Source organism: Pinus tabuliformis, chromosome 7 (assembly GCF_031772625.1).
Source record: "Pinus tabuliformis cultivar Carrire ecotype Pingquan chromosome 7, CPIR1, whole genome shotgun sequence".
Lineage (NCBI taxonomy): Eukaryota > Viridiplantae > Streptophyta > Pinopsida > Pinales > Pinaceae > Pinus > Pinus tabuliformis.
Genome location: NC_142293.1, coordinates 673,014,446 through 673,035,329, shown reverse-complemented (window position 1 = coordinate 673,035,329; position 20,884 = coordinate 673,014,446). Strand labels below are relative to the sequence as shown.

Genomic DNA, 20,884 nt, shown 5'->3' with positions numbered 1-20,884 from the left:
GCCTAGCATGATGAGGCATACCCACAGGATGTACCGATGCCACATCTATGTCAAGTGAATGCTTCATGTCAAAAAAATTTCACCCATAACCAAAAAATTGCATAAACTTCAAAAGTCAAAAAATACTTTTTGGTACTTTAATCTATCCTCTTACCTTGTGGATGGAAGGGTAAATACATAAAGGGGGAAAGGTGGAGAGAGAGGTGGGAGTGACAAGGGAGAGAGGGAGAGGAGAGTAGGAAGGAAGAGAGAGAGGGAGAGAAGGGGGGAGAGAGAGAAGGGGAAGAGAGGGAGAGGAAGAGGAAGAGGGAGGGATAGAGAGATAGATGGATATGGAGAGAGAGTGTTTATGTTTTGGGGGTGAGATAGAGAGACAAAGAAGCAGAGATGACGTGAGATAGATATATAGATGGGGGGGAGAGAGGAAAGAAGGGAGAGACAAAGAGAGAGAGGGAAGGAGAGATGAGGGAGATAGGTATAGGGAGAGAGAGAGAAGGAGATAGGGACAGAGACAGATGTAGATCGACTAGATGTATGATGTATGATGTGCATTGATATCATTGGAAGAAAAAAAAAATATTGACAAAGTGCATTGATTTTTGTGTTACAGTAATTCAACCTTAAACAAAATACTTGAATTTTCATCTTAAAGAAAATGTTCACTTAGTTGAAATATTTGCTTCTTGAAACTATAAACTATTTGTAATTGACTACATTCTTATTATTCTCATTTTCCATCATTCATCATTGTTAGTCACTTTGCATTCAAACGGGGTAATACAAAACAACTACAATTGAAAATTAATTGGTATTTAACACTCCATAAGTCACAATGATTGACTTTGGAGAAAGCTACTATTAATATTGGAGAGAATGAGAGACAAGTTATGGTGTTTACTACAATAGTTGGAGTTAAATATTTGAATGATCAATGATTTCAATTGCCATTTTCATATGATCAATATGAAAAGATGGGAAAACTAAATGTTTTTACAATAAGAACATTAGAAGAGAATAGTTTGAGATTGATCAGAAAGAAGCCTATTTGTAATTGCCTACATTCTTAGTATTCACATTTTTTCTAATTAAACATTATCGCTTTGCATTCAAAAATTTTATTTCTTCATTTTTCATCATTAAAGTTATTAAAAGTCTCTATCATCTCAAGAAATTGAAATTGAGGCAACTAAGAAAATTTAAAATTAAAATGAGCATATTAATCTTTTACATACTTAACATATTTAAATTGATCGAAATAATTAGATGTTCAACAAATTTTGTGTGATTGTGCACAATTGAAACTAGCCTAGATCCATAATGACTCTAAATCTATCAAGTGTTGAGAGGGATTAAATATTTCGAGGTTCAAACATTTCCTCAAGTTTTTCTCTCAAAAAAGATGTTTCCACCTCGAGAGATTTGATCCATCTCGATGCTTGATAGGTCCAAAGTTAAGATGGATCTAGGCCAATACCAAGAATTTTAATGTGTGTCCATCCATCTCAAATTAGATCTCATGCATGATCATTGTTTATATCTTATGATATTATTAGATTTCTTTTTTCCTTTATTTAAGATCCAAGTAATACATTATTGATATTAAAATCATAAATTGATAATATGTTTATTTATTTATTTATTTATTTATTTTTTAAAGTGATAAATTTGAGTGTATGGTACAAATTTGTTAAAAACAAATAGCAAAAAATCATAAACTGAAAAAATAAAAATATTTTTTATTTTATTTTTAAAATATGATTTAATCATGTCTATGATTCGGTGAATGGGTGTTATGTTAAGCCGCTTAGTGCTAAAATATCACTAGTTCAAATGCTTCATGAGTATTTACCCCTCCCCCAAAAAAGGTTTAATTATAATTTAAATTGATAATATATTGATAATCCAAATTCAAATTTTTATTAACATGTTTTTTTTTTGTGTTAGTCCAAAAGGGTTGGATTTAATGGTGGAAAGTTAGGAGTTTTTCCCTCTACCCACAAGGCACCCTAAGGTAGTGGTCTATAGTGGTGTTTCACCCAAAAATGCCATATTAAATGGTTTTTTGACAAGTGCACAACCCAACTGATGTGTATCATCCTTTCAATCTTTGGAAATTACTTATACTCTAGGAAAAAAAAATGTAACATATTCTTCTCTATCTAAAATAGAGACTTATATTTTTATTTAGTAAATATCTTTGCACATTAAAATGCCGTAGTCTAACGATTATGCTTTTTTGCCCTGAAAGTTATGGAAATTTCGGTCATATTTTGAAAAAAATGGCAACAATTTTTGTAAATACAAGTAAAAGCTGTCAAACTTCATAATTTTAGGTGCCCTAGAGGTTTTTGATGGTGCTGAATCCATTTCCACCATCAAAAACATGATTCAAACACTGCATCTACAAGATTTTTTGAAATTTTTTTGCTTGGATTCCGGCCAATTTTAGCCCTCTAGGCAATTCCTCCACCTCTTAAATGATTCCCATTAAAATTGCCACTTCAAAATATACAAATAATATATTTAATAATACATAATATCTTTTATAAACTTTCTTCATGATTTATTTTTGTATTTTATTTTCATTTTAAAATATTAATATTCTAAAAATCACTTTATTTCAAAATATTTTCATAAGTAATTTGAAATATATTTATTTTATAATTATAAATTATTTCATTTTAAAACACTGACATCCCAAAATTAGAGTAGATCCATTTTAATTCTTGATTTATTATAATTCTTCATCTATCACATATCAAAAAAATCAAATCTTTTAAAGAGTAATTTTTTTTCGAGTCAAAAAATTTAATCCTTCTCTACTCTTCTTAATTAAGATAGATTTAAACTAAAATATACCTGGCATTTCAAATAACATTATATAAATCTAACTTAAATTCAATATCTCCTTGCATGGATGTGATTCCCGAAAACAATATATACCTGTGACTTTGCATCAAAAAACACAATATATGCCTAAATAGATATGACTTTGCATAAAAAGAAACATAGGCATGAAACGTAGCACTGACTAGCGACTATGGAAAAAATTTAGAGGCTAATATTCGTCCATAGGCTATTATAAATTTGAATATTTTTATAAAAAATATTTTATAGATTTCATATTAAGCCAATTTCCATCCTTAAAATTTTCCTCAACTATAGCGATCAATTTTATTTTTTTCCCAATATTATCATTTAAAACAAAGTTTTAGTTTCATATTCCATTCCACACTTGTGCATAGACAAATCTAGGGATTCGATAAGACACCAGTTGAAACGTCCCTAGCTTCTCTATAACAACGATGTGTCCATAGTAAAAGAAGGTATCCGACGGTCATCGAATCTCTTTCAGTTCAGTGTATCTCTCTCACTTAGCCATGAGTGAACCAGAGATGCCCACGGCCGCGGAAAGCAGCAGCAGCAACAAGACTAATACTGACACAGTGAGATTGCAGAGCTGCGATGGCAAAATATTTGAGGTGGAGACAGAGGTGGCATCGGCTTCAGGCTTCATAAAGATGGAGATGGAGGACTTCGGTACCAAAAATATCCTTAAGTTGCCTACAATCTCTGCCAAGATCCTGCTCCTGGTGATTCAATATTGCAGATACCGTGTTATTGATGCCTCCAGTGCCCCATCACCCGATATTGTCAAAATGTGGGATAATGAGTTCGCGAAAGTTCTTGTGGATGATCCCCGGGCACTACTTGAAGTTGGAGAGGCTGCCTACTACCTGGGCATCGAAAACCTGTTGGCCTTCATGTGCGAAGTTATGGCCGATGACACGATAGGGAAAACCACTGAAGAGATGCGCAAGTTTATCGAATTTATCACCGTTAGAAAGGACCATGAATGAGTTTATCACTCCTGCAATTTTATCCATTACTGTGCTGTCAAACTTTTTACCCATTGAAATAATCACTGTTTTTTAAATATATTTCAAAAGCAATTGCATCTAGCAGCGATTCATTCATGATTGTAGGTTAAAAAGTCTTTATTTTCTATATTAACATGTGTCTATTACGGTAATGACAACGTTACAGTATTTTGTTACGAAAATATTCTTTCCATTAATTGAAGATTAAAAGATTTGAGCAATTTTGTTTTCTAATTTCCTTTTTTTTTTCCAATGATAATATAGCTTTGGTCTTGGTGTTTGGGAAGGTCACAAAACCTCAGCTGAGGTGTTTTCTCACACGATTTGTGAAAAGGCTAGAACATATTTTATAAGTTTTTTTATTTACTTTTTTATCCAGGCATATGGTATTGTTTTTGGTTGAATGTGGTATAACTTGCTACTTTATATGTATGGGTCATTTTTGAGATCTATAGAAAATTGTTTTTAGAGAAATTATGACAAATTTTGTTTAGAGAAACTAGCAAGTTATGATTAAAGGGGAACTTACCTATTACTTTCATGGAAGGGGTTTCAAAACATCTCTTTTGAAGTTAAAGTGGATAAGGATATCATTTTTAGGAATATCTCTTACTTCTTTGGCACTCAAGGAATGTACATAAATAGATGGACCCCACACTTAAACCCTAAACATGATTACCCCTTCATAATCACTATATGGGTTCATCTCCCACAACTACCCCTTCATCATTGCAATGAAGATACAATGTGTAGCCATTGAAGATACCCAAGGTCACTCCATAGATAAATGAGAATCAAATAATGACATGTTTTCTTATGCAAGAATCAATGTGAAGGTTGATGTTGAAAAGGGACACCTAGAAGCAAGACTTCCTATCCTTGGATTATTGGAAACATGTTCATCCCTTGGAGTAAGAGAAGTTAACATTCTATTGCAAATTATGTGAGTCCCTTGGAGTAAGAGAAGTTAACATTTTATTGCAAATTATTCTAATAATATGGGAATTTTATAAAGTATTATAAAAGAAAAAAATGTCCAAGCATCTTAACTAAATCCAAACAAAGAATATGAATGACGAACTCTAAAGAAGAAAATAGATCCTAAACAACTAGCCACCATTTTGCAAATCAAATTATTTCCTTCATCTTCAAGTCCCTCAACTCCTAGCATGAAATTCCCTAGCCTCAAGCAATCCATATACCTTCTAGCGAGTACACAAAATCCACACAAAGGTCGGAAGTTTGGCTACTTAATCCAAAAATTATGAAATGCTATTAGAAGAAGCATCAGTTCCATTTTATGAAGATTTGAACCTTACCTATGCTACATCAATTCTACCTAGAGTGAATACTTTTATTTAGAACTTGTGTTCCCTTTATAAACGAGGACACTATATTTGATGAACTAGAAGAAATATGCAACAATTTTGCTAAGCAATGATTTTCTACAAACATTATTATTGGGAAAATGCCCCTAAACACTTACAAAAAGAGGATAAAGAAAAACAGAAAATGGAACAAAAGTTTCCCAAGAAAGTTGGTAGGAAGTCACCAAAAGAAGAACATGAAAAAACAAGTAACAAAGAAAATGTGTTGCATATTCAAACCATTATAGAAAATATTTAATTAGTTTGATCTAGAACTGCTAAAAAGATTGTAGTCAACACTCCATCACAAGGCTATATCCATAAATCCAAAGTTAAATAATGAATGTAGTCCCCTAGAATTGTAGAGGATTGTAATGAACAAGGTTCGTATACTTAGAGGTTAAACACTCTAGAAAAATTGGAATATGAAGATCTCTATTGAAGACACAAGAATATATATTTAAAATGTATGAATGAGAATGATGTTACAAATGAGAGTGAGGGCCTACTTATATACCCTAGGCAAGTGTCCCTTTATGAACGTCATGTCCTTAGGGACATACCTCTTCATTAACTAATTACTAATTAATAGTTATTTATGATGTATTATTATTATTATTTATATATGTATTGTATTCATAACACTACCTTCCTCTTCAAAAAGATTTATCCTCAAAGCTTGCTGATGAAAAGGCTCGATCTCTTTTTTTTTTTTCATTTATTCTCATCTCGGAATTGTCATCTTCGTTGATACAAGTTGATATGATTCTTTGAGTGATAAATAAATTGTCGAACTGAGATGAGATCTGACCATCCTAAATTAATATTTTGTGAAACTTGGCAATTACTTGACAGTTGGGACAATTTGTTATCGTCAGTCTGGATTGTGCCAACATCATTATTCTTCAAGACATGATTTTGTTGTTTCTATTTTGAGTGATAAAAATACGTAAACTGATTGGGATGTCTTCTCTTGTAGTTTAGATGTCGATAAGGAGTATTGGTGATTTGATTTTTTCTTATCATGTGTTTGGACATTTCTTGATTTAATCTAGGTGTTCATGTTGAGTTGGTTACAAAATCGTCACTTGGAATTTCCATCATTTGAACTGCAACATCTAAATATGTTTTTCCTTCAACTAGTTTGTCCTCTTTTTGAGTTGTGATATTGACTAGATCGATATTTTTTCCCTTATATTCAATTTTGATAGTTACATCTGACGACTTTGATACATCTTTCATGATGAGTTCTTCTAGTTTATTTTTTAACGATTTCTTATCATTTTTAAGTTTCTTAATTTTAATGAGCAATTTCTTGCTATGGTCCTTAAGATAAGTAATTTTTTCATTTTTTTCAATGGTGATTTTGTCAACTTCCCTTTGCATATTTTGTATCGTTTTTTTTTTTTTTGAAGAATTATTTTTGAGATTTCTTTTATGTCTTCTAAAATCATTGAATCTGGCTTCAATGTAATGCTTTGTAATGTTATTTTTTTCTTCTTGTAGGAAAATATCAACAAAAAAATGTCATTATTATAAAAAAAAATAAGGTTTTCATGGTGAATTGTGAAATAAAAGTATAATCCCCAATACTTAGTTGTATATTGCTTATGTCGTATTGTTTGCCACTTGTATCAATAAAATTCGTTTCAATTATATTCAATTCAGGAATCACTAATTGGTTAGCACATTTAGGACTAAAATAATTACTATCTTCAGCAGGACTGTTAGAGATTATAATATCTCTTCATGTGAGAGATCCTTTGATTTTAAATAGTGTACTAACACATTTACTAAAGGTTTTTGGAAATCCTTCATTACTGGTCCCCATTTTTTTTGAGTGATTCACTGTATTTTCTGTTTGTTGATAATATCTTGACCAAAGAAAGAGAGTATAAATACTCTCTGCAGTGTTACTTTTTTATAGGGGTACATTATTCTTTACTTTTATAATTGAATTTCTTCATTAATACATTAAGCTCACCCTATATCATCATTTCATTATTCAAATCTACATCGTTATTCATCAGCATATGCAATTATATAGAAAGAACAACATCATCATCATCAATGCAGCGAAACATAAAGGAACAATAGAAGAAAAGCATGCACACACATAGAGACACTAGAATTGGTTCGAGACTAGGGCAAAACCCACTATAGGGAAAACCCTTGCAAAATATTCTTCTTCTTATATCGTCCTCAAATGATTCAGTAAAAGAGAGTACAATGATCCATAACTTTATCTATGCAACAAAATAACTATGATATCCATGAAATAAATCTAATCATGCTTATAATCAAAACCCTCATTCTGATGGTTGTAATGTGTTGTCATTGACTGTAGTGAACTTCTTGATTCTACTCAACACTGTGTTGAACACTGCTGTCACTAAGTGGAATATTCGGAATACTGGAATGTCATCTTTGAGTCTCGGACGCAGGGAGGAGGAGTTGTGCGAGCGTCTATAACAATCTTGGATGCTCTCTGTGAATTGTATGCCAATGTCTATGGTAGTTCGAATGCTCCCTAAACCATTATGTGCATGTGTCCGGGTACGAACTGACTAGATTTTCTCTAAACCATCATACTCACTCTTCCAGTTACTGTGTGTGCGTCTGGGACTGCCTAGACGCTCTCAGGACCACTCTGTGCGAGCATCCGGGGAACTACACGTCCAGATATGCCTCTGAAACCCCAGACACTCCCATAGGCTTTTGTGTCAGTGTTTGGGGCTCTTTGGATGCTATCTTAACCACTGTGTGTTAGCGTACAGGGACTAAAATTCCCAATTATGTGCCATCATTCAGGAATCAGAAAACCCTAGATTAGTGCGAGTTTCATCCTTGAGATTTTAGACCCTTGCGCGAAATTTCCTCCGACAGACCTATGCGAACCAAGATAATAAGAGAATAGAAGATGGTTTGTTCAATGTGTCTAAATGAGCTTGATGTCTCTTTATTTCATGAGGGTCCACTTGGGGTTGAGGCCGACCTATCCAATTTAACATGTGCTTAGGGTCGACCTAACCCAATATACATGAGTGAATAAATAAATTCAAAAACCAACTTTTGCTTGTCCAAATAAGGTGATATTTAGGTCGATTTTGGTCCTCTTGAAAATAAGAATCAAATGAAATCATTATGTCGATTATCTGAGTTGTCCAAGGTGGAATTTGATTGCAACTGCAAAAATTAACACTCCCTCTCAACTAGGGAGAATTCCACCTGCCAATATATGTCCATTCCATTCTCGTGTCTTCAAGTGTCATCACGTATCATACCTGATCATCTCTATCAGGTAGTGATCATGCCATGACCACCTCAGGTATCTCATAATCACAAATCATCATTGTATATCTCGATCTATCCTTTGCTTATTTATGCTTATCTCTTGATTGTTCCTGCTTCTATGCTGAACAATATCGAATCTAGAAGAAGAATAATTTGTTATCGGAGGGGAGCTCAACCTACCACCCTTTATCCATCAGGTTGCTATCGGGAATCTCTGCCAACATGCTACTACCCAGAATATCATCATCAATCGTCATCGTAGAGCATATCATCAAGGAACACATCTAAACCTGGAACCACATCAAGGAACACATCTTGACCCAGAATCTCATGGGGGAGTTATACATCTACAACCCCATATCAAGTAATAAGATATCCAAACATGTAGGGGAGCACATATCAACCCTGGGATCTCATGAGGTAGCTCAATCTCAACCTAGAATTTCATAGGGTTATCTCAACACATCCTATTGCCTATTGATCTTCCCATCAATAACCCTAAATAGTCATGTGGTAGAACACCTCCATCTTAATCGAATCTAGTTGTACACCCCAAGTACATGCTCAAATCATTGGCCAAATGAGGAGTGGTATTCCCGACAAGACCAACTTATGGGTATGATGCCAACTGGGGTATACTCTGCAATGACAAAATAGGGGAGAAACATTCTCTGACCCTATAAAGATTAGGGAGAAACATATTCAACCCTGTGGGTAACAGATAGGGGTCATATCCTATTGTCTAGATTTCCCTCAGCCCAAGGAGCCCTCTATCTCAATTCCTCACCCTGGGAGCTCAAACAAGGAGGAAGAGTTGGCTCAATGTCCCTGATCACCGTTGCTCTCATCGTACTCAAATTTGGTATTAGCTTGTCTCAATATCAATTTTTTCCTATTCATACAGGACATCAAATAAAATATCATGTCAGAACATAAATAATCATATAAATAACAAAAGGATACCATAGTCATCCTCCCTCTCAAGGATGTGTAAACCACAAGCCTGAGCTTGTTTCAAATGACTGCACTGTCTCAATACATGAGAGTATGTCAGTCCCAACTATAAATATGGGATTTTATGCCAATTGGATCCCACTCTCTGTCATCACAATATATCCATGTCATATCCAAATCATGCTCAAACAACTCTCTAAGGAGCTTCTTCATTGTGCTTCATAGTTAGCCATGCTAGCAACATCATACTCATCCTCAAACGTATTGTGGACCTCTCATCTAAGATATCATGACATATCTCATACTAAAGAAACATCTAAATGTGCTTAACAATAATATCTATCAACAAAAGTACATCCATGTAGTCACATATCATAGGAGAAATAGCTTAGCCTCAGAAATAGAATATCTCATGCAGATATTTCAAAGGATGCTTGGTGGCAAATATATGAATGAAGTAACCCAAATATGAATTTATTCAAGTTCTATGCACATCATACATATACAGATGGATGTTCAAAATGAAACATCAATGCTTCAATCAATAGTCGGATTCCATGTAAAGTTCAACAACATCTTTGAACTTCAAATTGGAGTATCCAAGGATTTGCATTTTCATTATTCAAAAACATTTTCCGATATCTTTGCAATATAGAATTTCTTTTTCAAATTCCAGAAATCGATTCATCATGCCATGATACATCATTTCGAGCTTCATAAGTTATTTCCCTTTGATTTAGATCATTAGAGGCTCATCACCTATCAAGGATAGACCATTGGGATATACGACCAAAACCATAATCAATATCAATCCATACCTTGGAACTCATCATCCTAACTTCATCAGATAACTGTCAAATATAGACATATCTGGATCAAGGAGCTTGTTTCATGCAATGCTCTAAGCATAATGCCTTGCTATGCCAACATATTCAGCCTTACATAAATAAATTTTGTACCATCACATCAACAAAGTCAACTTATCAAAGTTTAGAAGTCAGATCTCAACCATTATCAAGGTCGTCAACATCAAAGTATAAATTCTTTCAACCAGGAGACAGGGATAACTCATATCAATTCATGATTTTATTTATTATTATGCCAACAAGTTGTCATAAACCATGCATTATCAATCCGAACTTGATCAAGTCATTCTCATAATCATAATACAAGTCATTTATGTCACTAGGTGTGTTATCGGGAAATCTAGTGTCCACTCGGATTTGCTAGTCCCACTAAGACTGGTAGCTATCTTAGAAACAAACAAACTAAAACCACTTTCGTTTTCCTTTATGAAAAGTAAATAAGGGTGGAATGAAGGACACCAACCTCAATCTTGCGCTTGGTTCCTTGCTTGATTCCTCTCCTTTCTGACAGATCCTTGCCGCTTCTCCTTCGTACACCTAGCTTCAAAGAGCACCTGTGGAATCAAAGCAGCATAATACTATCGAAGAACAGAGATCTACAATCATAAACAATATAGGACCAGATATATATTGACCACACAAATGCATATATCATCAAACATACAAGAAGGTGGAGGAAAACTTGAATAGTTTTATTAATAATCAAGAATAGCCAAGAGGATTACAACCAATTGTTCTGACCCAGCGTCATCCTCCAGCATGAAAGCCCTTCTTTCACCTCATGAAAAGCTTAGATCACCCAACACTATGATATTCCAACAAGAAACCAACAACACTTCCTTACAAGATACAAAATTCTAGCCTCTGGATCTCTGGGATGAGGGATCCATATATATATGATTGCAGGGGGGTGAGTAAGCTTTTGGGATTCTGATTAGTGTCCTCTCTCTGATAGTTCTTGATTCCACTTGGAGATTGATGATCTCTTACTCATCCTTGGGCGAATTCAGAGAGGCAAGTGTCATAGGAGAAGTTTCTGGAAGATTCCATGATCATCCACCTCGCAAACTGTCTCTGCCATTTGTCCACTCTCACCCACCGCACCCCATAGAAGGGCTTTTCAGTATGCATCGCACCTCCCGTGTGCATTAGGTGGGATGCATCGCACTTTGACCATGGAGCAGGTGAGATGGTCCAGTTTTGACCAATTCTGAGCAATTTTTCATGGAGAACTTCTGGGAGATGATGTAATCAGCTGACCTTGTTCTTTTAGTGTATTAGACAACACTTTTAGGGACTTAGGAGCCCTTGGTTTATGAACATGTCTGATTGGGGTTGCAGTGCCCAAAAATGTCTATAACAAGGTGCAAATGCATACACCAAGGATGGGTCATGCAGGTTCCATTTTCATGCTGAATCACAACTATCATTACCTCAACCATTGTGCTAGGAATGAGGAGGCCAATACAAAATCATTTTTTTGAATACTCACATAAGTCATTATGCCCACATAACATAGACATCAGGGAAAATCAAGAATCGTCAAATCATATCATTAGACATCAAGTCCAGTCCATAATTTTCTATCGTAGAGAGATCTATAGTCAAAGTATATCGCAATCATTAATTCAAAGTTATTTCCAAGCATCTTGACAAAACATTGTTCATCTATATCAATCAGCCAAATCATGTGAACCTCTTGCAGCACAAACATAGTGACATATCTATATTATGTTCTGGTTACTTGCAATCACAAGTTCAGTCTACATGTTCATGTTATGTCAAACATTCAAGATTTTCCTGCTTCCATATATTTTTATCTACAACACATGTGGAACTGACATCTTCCAGGTGATCATTCGATTTTAATGCACAATACTTCATTTTTATGTGATCAACAATTTAACCCAACAACTTAAAGAATGAGTTTATATTGGCATAATATGTCAGAGACACCTTGGTTGAGAGTTGAGGCAGCTTTATAAAGCTTCATATGATGGTCAACTGTAGTCAAACCCCTAGACACTCCCTTTAGGTTAGCATGGGAGTGTTTTTAGCTTCCTGGACACTACCTTGGCCTTAGCATGTGTGCATCTAGGGACGAGATTTCCCAGTTCAGTGCCTACGTCTGGAGCATAAACCCTAATTTCTAAACAAGCTTCATATATGATACTTTGGTACAGATAAATTATGTTAGATGCAAATAAATCATACTTCATCAGTACACAATGAAAATAGTAATAAGAGTAAGAATCTTGAGAAGAGATTCTCCCTCTGACTGGGAATCTATGTCATCAACCAGCCTCTACTAGAGTCAAGCAACACCACATCTGTTAGATCATAAACATATATCTATCATGGCTATTAGCATCATGACATTAATATTTCATCAAAGGTTAGACTCAAAGCAGCAGATAGATGCAACATCATATCTCAAAGATTATGAGCACTTTTTATCAAGTCACTTCATCATAGGACATTCATTTTAAACATATGTCATCAAGACATGACCACAGGTAGTAAGAGATCTAGAATATCAATCTCATAGTTATACCTCCAACATCAAGGCTACCATACTTATCATGATCAATGAGATCAAGTTAGGTCATTCAATAAAGCTTTACCAAAATAACAAAAGTGTCAATCTCTCTTTCCACATGATTTCATCATGCTTATCACAAGCATTATCAACAGACTCATGTATAGGATTCAATGAGCTATCCTTCTATATAAAATCCATCATGCAAAGTATCGATAGTATCATTTACTAAATTCAAGGTGCTAGCCTTGTTTATAGGATCAAGATCTCCAATGGACAGATGTTAGCCAAAGATCAAGTATATCATTATATCAACATTAGATAGTCTCATAGAATTAAAGAACATCAAAATTTTCAACACTAGGTGCACCATTTCATCATAGGAAACATAGATCCAAGTGCTTTCATATGCATGTATGGTCCATTAAAAAAGAGATATTTTCATCATACCTTAGGGCTTATCGAGCTAATAGCTGAAATACAACATACCATGCATACCTTGTGGTATTCAAATACCTATATACCTTCTCATAGGAAGCTTGAAGTGATTGTCACCTTTTCGTCAACTACCTCTTTATCTCTTTCCAAATCTAGCTTTTCTTTCCTGCATCTCAAATAATCCTCAATAAGGATCTACTCTTCACATCTTATCAAGGAGGTTAGAAGTAACCATATACTCAAATACATATGTAGGAAGTATAAGTAATAAACATAATCATCAGATCCATAGGTCTAAACAAAAGTAAGAGGCATCATGAGTCAAGAAATACTTATCTTCAATGAGAGGTGATGCTTTCCCTCTTGAACCAATCTTCAAGAGCTATCAATATCCATGGTCTATATACCAATGTTGCCTTCAATTTTCCAACCAGGTCTGCTAGGGATTATTCCATCTAGGGCTTCATCAAATCTTTTTCAAGTGCTTGAGAATCTTCACATTGACCAACTAGGTTCCATATCTCATATTGTTTCCATAAACCAGGGTTTTCTCTCCAAACCTAAACTCATGGAATCCATCAAACCCTAATAACCAAGTTTCCTAGGGTTTTCTTCAAACCAAGGAAATATTTTAGGTCCCCACCATCCTCTTCTTGCTTGCATCATCGAGGTGATTTCCAAGGCTTTTCTTCAACCTAGATCTAATACTGTGTTACTTTTTCATAGGGATACATTGTTCTTTGCTTTGATAATTGCATTTCTTCATTAATACATTAAGTTCACCCCATATCATCATTACATTATTCATATCTACACCATTATTCATCAGCATATGAAATTATATAGAAAAAACAACATCATCATCATCAATGCAGTGGAACATAAAGGAACAATAGAAGAAAATCATGCACACACATAGAGACACCAGGATTGTTCTAATACCAAGGAAAAGCACACTATAGGGAAAAACCTTGCAAATATTCTTCTTCTTAGATCATCATTAAATGATTCAAAAAAATAGAGTAGAATGATCCATAACTTTATCTATGCAAAAAATCAACTATGACATCCATGAAACATATCTAATCATGCTTATAATCAAAACCCTCCTTCTCATGGCTCTAATGTGCTATCACTGACTATAGTTAACTGCTGGATTCTGCTGAGCACTGTTGTCATTGAGCATAATCTTTGAAATACTGAAATCTCATCTTTGAGTCTCAGACGCAAGGAAGAGGAGTTGTAAGAGCATCTATAAGAATCCTGGACGCTTTCTGTGAACGGTATGCCAACATCTATGGTAGCCTAGATGCTCCCTAGACCATTCTATGCATGCATACGGGGACCAACTCACCAGATCTTCTCTAAATCCACAGACTCTCTCTTCCAGTTAGTGTGTGTGCATCTGGGACAACTTGGATGCCCTCAAGACCACTTTGCGCAAGTGTTCGGGGATCGAGACTTCCATATCTGTCTCTAAAACCCTCGAAGCTCCCATAGGCTTATGTGCCAGCGTCTAGGGCTCTCTGGACCCTGTATTGACCACTATGTGCTAGTATCCATGGACTAAAATGCCTAGTTTTGTGCCAGCGTCCAGGAATAAAAAAACTCTAGATTAATGTGAGCTTCATCCCTGAGATTTCAGACCCCTGTGCAAACCTTCCTCCGATAGACCTAATGTAATGTCCCAAAATGAAGAAAATTTGGGACAAACCCTTCACATAAAATTATCATTCACTTAATAGAAGATTTCCATTTAAAATCCAAACAATGGAAATTTGATTGAAACAATAAACCCATAAATTACACGAAAATCTCATTAAAATATCACAACATGAGGAACAATGAGAAATGTGCAAACAATAAAAAAATCCATCTTTTTTATGTAGAAATATATGCTAATATAATAGTTGGGAACGACCCTGCAATATATGTGATAATGTTGATGCCGACCTCCAAACTGAAACAAGAAATCAATCACTACACCTGTGGATTCTGAATGAATCCACCAAGGGGAGATGGGTGGTCGCCCAAAATCTCTAAATCACTTGAGGGTTTTTGTCGTGGGGCTACCAATGGAGTAGAGAACGGGTTTCTCAATCTCTCATACAAGAAACAATATCAAATCCAGATGTCTCCAAATGACCTCCTCCTCCTCTTTTATAAATCTGATGGGTAGACTCTCCAAACCTCTAGAAGCATCTTAGTTTATTATTTTATTATTATTCTACAAGCTCCATTGACTTTATATTAAGTGACATTTTAATTTTATTTTATTTAACTTAAATCACTTTCAGCCCATTTCCTCTAATTAATTATTTTTCCTTAATTAAATGACTAATTAAAGTAATTTTTACTTAAGGAAAATGCTAAATTGCCCACCATACTCTCTTCGGCCACTGGAAGTCACTTATCAGCATCCCATCCTATAGATATTCTCATTCTGGTTCCAATGAGCTATTACACTGAAGTTTTCCTTCAATTAATCTCCTCAGAATTAATTAAGTTAGGCTCCATAATAATGGTAATTTTTGAAAGTTGTCAGGGTATGATGGAACGAAAGGCAAACTGTGTAGATAATTAAATATTCCAAGCGAATGCCATCAGATCCCATAGAAAGTCCTCAAAACTCCATTAGAAACCTTGATGACATAAACCTACTCCACTGAGTTGGTCATCCCCTGCCTTGGAAATCCACCTTGGTTGTACTATGGTGCAAAATAAAAATGGGGACATTAGAAATCCTCTTGCCTCAAGATTTCTAGCCCTCAAGCAATTCACACTTGGCCTTTGTGGAGGCATTTGCAAACTGATACCTGAATCCCATATGAACCACTGATCCACATCATGCCTCCAAGCAATCCAATCATGACTAGATCCCCCAATACCTAGATCCCATGCCCACCTCTGACTCAACTTGCTACTAGTAGATCCACCTGGATCCCAATTCCACCATGGCCAATCATACCCCAAGTCCCTTGGCTCAGGTTGTGCTTTGTATTTGGCCAAAGATGTTGCTCCATAAAGCGAATACCAACCCATCAACTCTCTCCAATCTAACCCCTGACTCAATCCAATGCTAATCCTACTCTCCTGATGTTGGGAAGGAATGCTAAAGAGTCATCAACCTGGATCCCACTACCAACTGGAGCATGTAGTCTTTGACATGTTTGGGGGTCCTCGCTCTACGCCCCTGACTAAGGATATCACACCATCAATGGGATACCAACTCATGATCTCTTTCCAATCCATCCTATGGGAAGGATAAGATGCATACCCATCTATATAGGTGATCAGTTCCCTATGCTAGACTGTGCCCCACTCATGCAACCCCACCTAGTTAGTCAACAATATCCATCAAGAAAGCCCTGCCTCTCTCCCTATAATGGGTACAAGTGGCCAAACTGTGCTGCAAGCCCTATCTATGTACTCCTGGAGAGGGTTGCTCCCTGAAATTCCTGTAGCTCTGCTAGCTTCCTCTACATCTACCCACACCTCATCAGTGGGATGACCCAAATATGGATGCACCACCATCTCCAACAACACTCCTGCCGTCTACTAGCATCCTAAAAAACTACCCTATCAATCTCCAATACCCCTGAGGACAAGTATCTGCAAATACTACCTCCTTGGAGGCTACCAACCCATCTATCTGCTCCACTCCAATGGATGGCCCCAAGGGTGTCTACTTATCCTCCACGATGGGCTCAACATGAGCCACTAGCCGACTCTCCAAAAATGGCCCATCCCACACACTATGTGTATCACTTGTCTCATGCTCCTCTATGTGCTCTCTATGTTGAATCATCAGTCACTCATCTGCTCTTGTATCTCCTTCCCTCATAGGAACAATTGGTTGCTCATCATACTCCTCTACCACACATGGATTCATAAATGGGCTACTGTCATCAACTCCATATGACCGCTCAAGCTCCTCAGAGGTATCATGGTATCAACCGATCAACTCGTCCACAGAAGAATCCTTTCCCTGAAATTTAGAAGGAATCTCCTCTCACTCTAACTCTGTTATCTCCTCAGCTTCACTCAAGCATGAGTGGTTAGGTCCCCAATGTCCCTTGAGGACAAAAAAACATCCCTTCCTCCTCATATCACTCTTGTTGCATGATCCCATAAACCTGAGTAGCTCCTCCCTGGTCAATTGTCTCCTGAACAACCCAATGTTTTGCTCAACCAACCTTTTGGCTAGCTCATAAGCAACAAGTGAGACCAACTTCTCTCTCCTCCAAACAAACAACAATCAAGACTGCAACTCCCGACAAATGGCATCACAACCTCTCATACATGATGACAAGATGGACTTAATGTGTGTTATGACTGTGTCAGGATGATGTTTCCTAATGCTGAAGAAGCATTGGAACATCTGTAGAATCAAACCATCATATTCTAGATCAAACATGATTTCATAAGTCCTAGTCATATCCATAACTTCTAAAATCTCAAGCTTCTTCCCAAAGGCAGAACCTCCATTGTTGTCCAAGTCTTGAAAAGTATCTACTCTCAGTTTGAAAACTCTCCTCATAACATTATCATTGTAAGGTGCTGTAGGGGCAGTTAATATCATCATGTTACTGAGACAAGATGCAACTAAAAGTCTAACCCCTTCACAATGTTCCTATAAGAACTTGTGTTGTATGAGAGCAAGTATTGCTGGTTTTAGATACAAAATTGGTTTATTCCCTTCTAACAGGCTCACTTTGGAAAGTAGGGCATCTAGTTCACGAAGTTTAAAGATAACTTTCCATGTGACCCTCATGTGCTTCAAATCTATCCCAAGAGAAAATATTTTGTGCCTTATTTCTTCCCCCTTCTGCACATCCTTTGGTTGTTCTCTTTCAAGAATGGCATAGACCCCCTTTGAGAAGGGTATGTTGTTTGCTGCTGTTAGGTTATTAAGGGAATTTATAAAAGTTTGATCATGTTTTAGTCAAATGATGGAAATAATATCAAGTTGACTTCTACAAGACCTTGATAGCACAACAAAAATACACAATAGTGATCAGCTGACTCAAAAACATCTCACATTCAACCCAACAATATACTTAGCATACCCCAACATACAACAAGCTACTCAAATCTTAGCATACCCCTGGAACATTCATCCACCAACATGACTTGATCTATAAGTCTGCTATAATATGAGCAGTGCGGCGCAGGGATGAATCAACTTGAAATGATACTCCAACACTTGAGGCAGGTGAGTACACTGCCCAGAATTATGTTTTGCCTTCAGATTCCTCACTACGGAAGCCACTTGGAAGCATACACACATCAAAAGGAAAACTCGGTCTCTCTTTTAAGATTTAATTGATGGCTCCCATGGTGAATTAGTGTGACGACTTCTTGCCCTCGATATGGAGAACAAAACGACCATGGCTTGGAAGAATTCGGTTCTTTGACTTCAATGACAGGAAACTCTAATACTTGGGCTCAATTAAGAGGCTGTGCTGACCAATTCTCGGTCCACCACCTATCAACCATGCTCAGAACAGTGAAGACGTCTGAACCAGAATAAATTGCTGCGTGAAATCCTTATTTCTTAAAAAAAAAAAGAAGGAATGCAACCTATTTGCAATAGGGACTCGGCCCTTTCAGTCACCTCGTTCCCTTAGTCCCTACACGGATGATAACCCGTCACCTCTTGATATACCTTGGAGCTTGATTTCAACAAGGGAATGCCAACATTGTGCCGAGAATACATTCAGATGACTTTCTGCAACTATCCACAGGCTCAACGGATTCGATTCAAACTTCAGTGGAGAACTGTAGCCCACACTCCATGATGACTATAAGCTTCATCAACCCAGTGATTCGACACCCTCAAAGAAATTTCAATTTCTAGCGCCTACGGGACGGTAGATTCTGAATGGCCCTCTTAATCGCCACTCCAGTGATTAACCTCCACAGATTCAGTCTTCTTCAGTCAACAGAAATTCGGTCCCTCTGTTTGTAATGGAACTCGACTTTGCAACATAATTAATTGGGTTCATTAGAATGAGAAACATGTCCATTCGAACAAATTGTACCCTCGACCTTCATAAGAGGAGTGGTCCCTTTCGAAATCAAAACTTGGCTTTTGATAAACTTTGGCTCTCATGATATAATACGAACTTCACAAAGAGTCGGCCCCTTTAAGAAAAGAAAATTTCACGCCCGGTTCAGAATATTTTACAGCCTCACAAATGATCTGATCCGTCTGTAGTCACGGGATGATGGCCATACCATTCTCTGTGGTGACTAAGCTCTAAAACTCATCCCGATTACCACTCAGATTATAATGAGAAATCAAAACTCGACAGACTTGTAATTTCCACCGGGAAGGAAAATAACATCATGCTCAAAAGATTTAATTCAAGTTATGCCCCACTTTAATAAGATTTTCCATTAGATAAATCAATTGGGCCTCGGTTAGCATAACTCTGGAATAAATAAAAAAAACTAGCACTTCCAAAAATAATTCGATTGGTCCACGGCTCTTCAAATTAATACTCATGCGACCTTTGAAATTTGATTTACATGGACATTATAAAATATGAGTGTGCTCGTACAGATCCATGCAGTTTAATTTAAAACTTTTCCCTAATGATGGTTCTGGCAATACAATCTTTTCCTTCAGCAAAAAATACCTTCACAACACAAGCTCCCCAAACTCGATCTTTCTTGCCAAATATTGGCTCCGACAATAGAATTTGGCATATTCAATGTAAACCTTCGACTTGGCATTTCAAGATAACCTATCGCTATCCAAAATCAAAGCTCTGATACCACTATAATGTCTTAAATTGAGAAAATTTGGAACAAACTCTTCGCATAAAATTATCATTCACTTAACATAAGATTGCCATGTAAAATCCAAATACTGGAAATTTGATTGAAACAATAAACCCATAAATTGCACGAAAGTCTCATTAAAATATCACAACAAGAGGAACAATGAGAAATGCAACAACAATAACAAAATATAGCTTTATTATATAGAAATATATGCGAATACTATAGCTGGGAACAACCCTCCAAGATATGTGATAACACTAATGTCCACCTCCAAACTAAAACAGAAAATCAATCACTACACCTGTGGATTCTAAATGAATCCACCAAGGGGAGATGGGTTCTTTCCCAATCTCTCTAAATCACCCGAGGGTTTTTGTCCTGGGGCTACCAATGGAGTAAAGAACAAGATTGTAAATCTTACATACAAGAAACAATATCAAATCCAAGATGTCTCCAAATGACCTCTTCCTCCTCTTTTATAGATATGATGGATAGATTCTCCAAGCCTCTAGACGCATCTTATTTTATTATTACTCTAGAAGCTCCTCCATTGAATTTATCTTAGTGACCTTTTAATTTTATTTTATTTCACTTAAGTCATGTTTGGCCCATTTCCTCTAATTAAGTATTTTTCCTTAATTAAATGACTAATTAACGTCATTTTTAATTAAGGAAAATGGTAAATTGCCCACCATACTCTCTTCAACCACTAGAAGTCACTTCTCAACATCCCATCCTGTAGATCTTCTCGTT

The 20,884-nt window shown here is 36.1% G+C and overlaps 1 protein-coding gene across 1 annotated transcript; it reads left to right on the top strand.

Annotated features, from left to right (window-relative positions):
• Nucleotides 1–3,380: 3,380 nt before the first annotated feature.
• Nucleotides 3,381–3,860, top strand: LOC149249254 (SKP1-like protein 7). Its single transcript, XM_089452461.1, has one exon. The coding sequence runs from the start codon at nt 3,381–3,383 to the stop codon at nt 3,858–3,860; it is 480 nt and encodes a 159-aa protein (XP_089308587.1).
• The last annotated feature ends 17,024 nt before the right edge of the window (nt 3,861–20,884 follow it).